Source organism: Mesitornis unicolor, unplaced genomic scaffold (assembly GCF_000695765.1).
Source record: "Mesitornis unicolor isolate BGI_N332 unplaced genomic scaffold, ASM69576v1 scaffold48122, whole genome shotgun sequence".
NCBI classification, from domain to species: Eukaryota; Metazoa; Chordata; class Aves; order Mesitornithiformes; family Mesitornithidae; genus Mesitornis; species Mesitornis unicolor.
In genome coordinates, this window is record NW_010170757.1 from 59965 (window position 1) to 60431 (window position 467).

The following is a 467-nucleotide window of genomic DNA, read 5'->3' on the forward strand; positions in this document are numbered from 1 at the left end:
GTTGGGGAGAAAAAAAATAACAATAATTAAATAAAAATCCAAGCACTTACCAGATTTATGCTGCCAGTAGGAGACCCATTAAAGGATTCTGGGAGCAGTGAGAAAGGGGAAAGGAAAAAACAGGTTAGAAGATCTTCTCCAATGTATGGCCAAACACAAGAAGTAAAAATGTGAAGACAAAACAGTATGGAAAATAACAGACAACTGTGGTGTTGAGCAAAATGTTACACCCAACATATAAGTACCTCAAGTTTTCAATAAAGACATCGTAAGGAAAATGTATGTAGTCCATACAGATACAAAATAAGTACTCCAGAGAACATTCCTTTTTAAGCTTGTATCACCACACACCATCGCTTCATTAAGGAGTCAAATTGTTAAACAATTTCCATTAGACTTGTTCAAGAAGAATGACTTTAATGGCTTTAAAAAGACACATCTCCTATGTACTTCCAGTTTTAAAACAA

The 467-nt window shown here is 34.5% G+C and overlaps 1 protein-coding gene across 1 annotated transcript in view; it reads right to left on the reverse strand.

The window, feature by feature from the left end:
- The window catches only part of LOC104537019 (sorting nexin-13-like), a gene marked incomplete at its 5' end in the record, with an annotated part of 18091 nt that extends 18003 nt beyond the window's left edge, over positions 1–88 (reverse strand). Inside the window, one exon of the mRNA XM_010179784.1 lies at positions 51–88. Coding sequence (XP_010178086.1) covers positions 51–88 — 38 coding nt within the window. The remainder of the gene's footprint in view (positions 1–50) is intronic.
- Between the last annotated feature and the right edge of the window lie 379 nt (positions 89–467).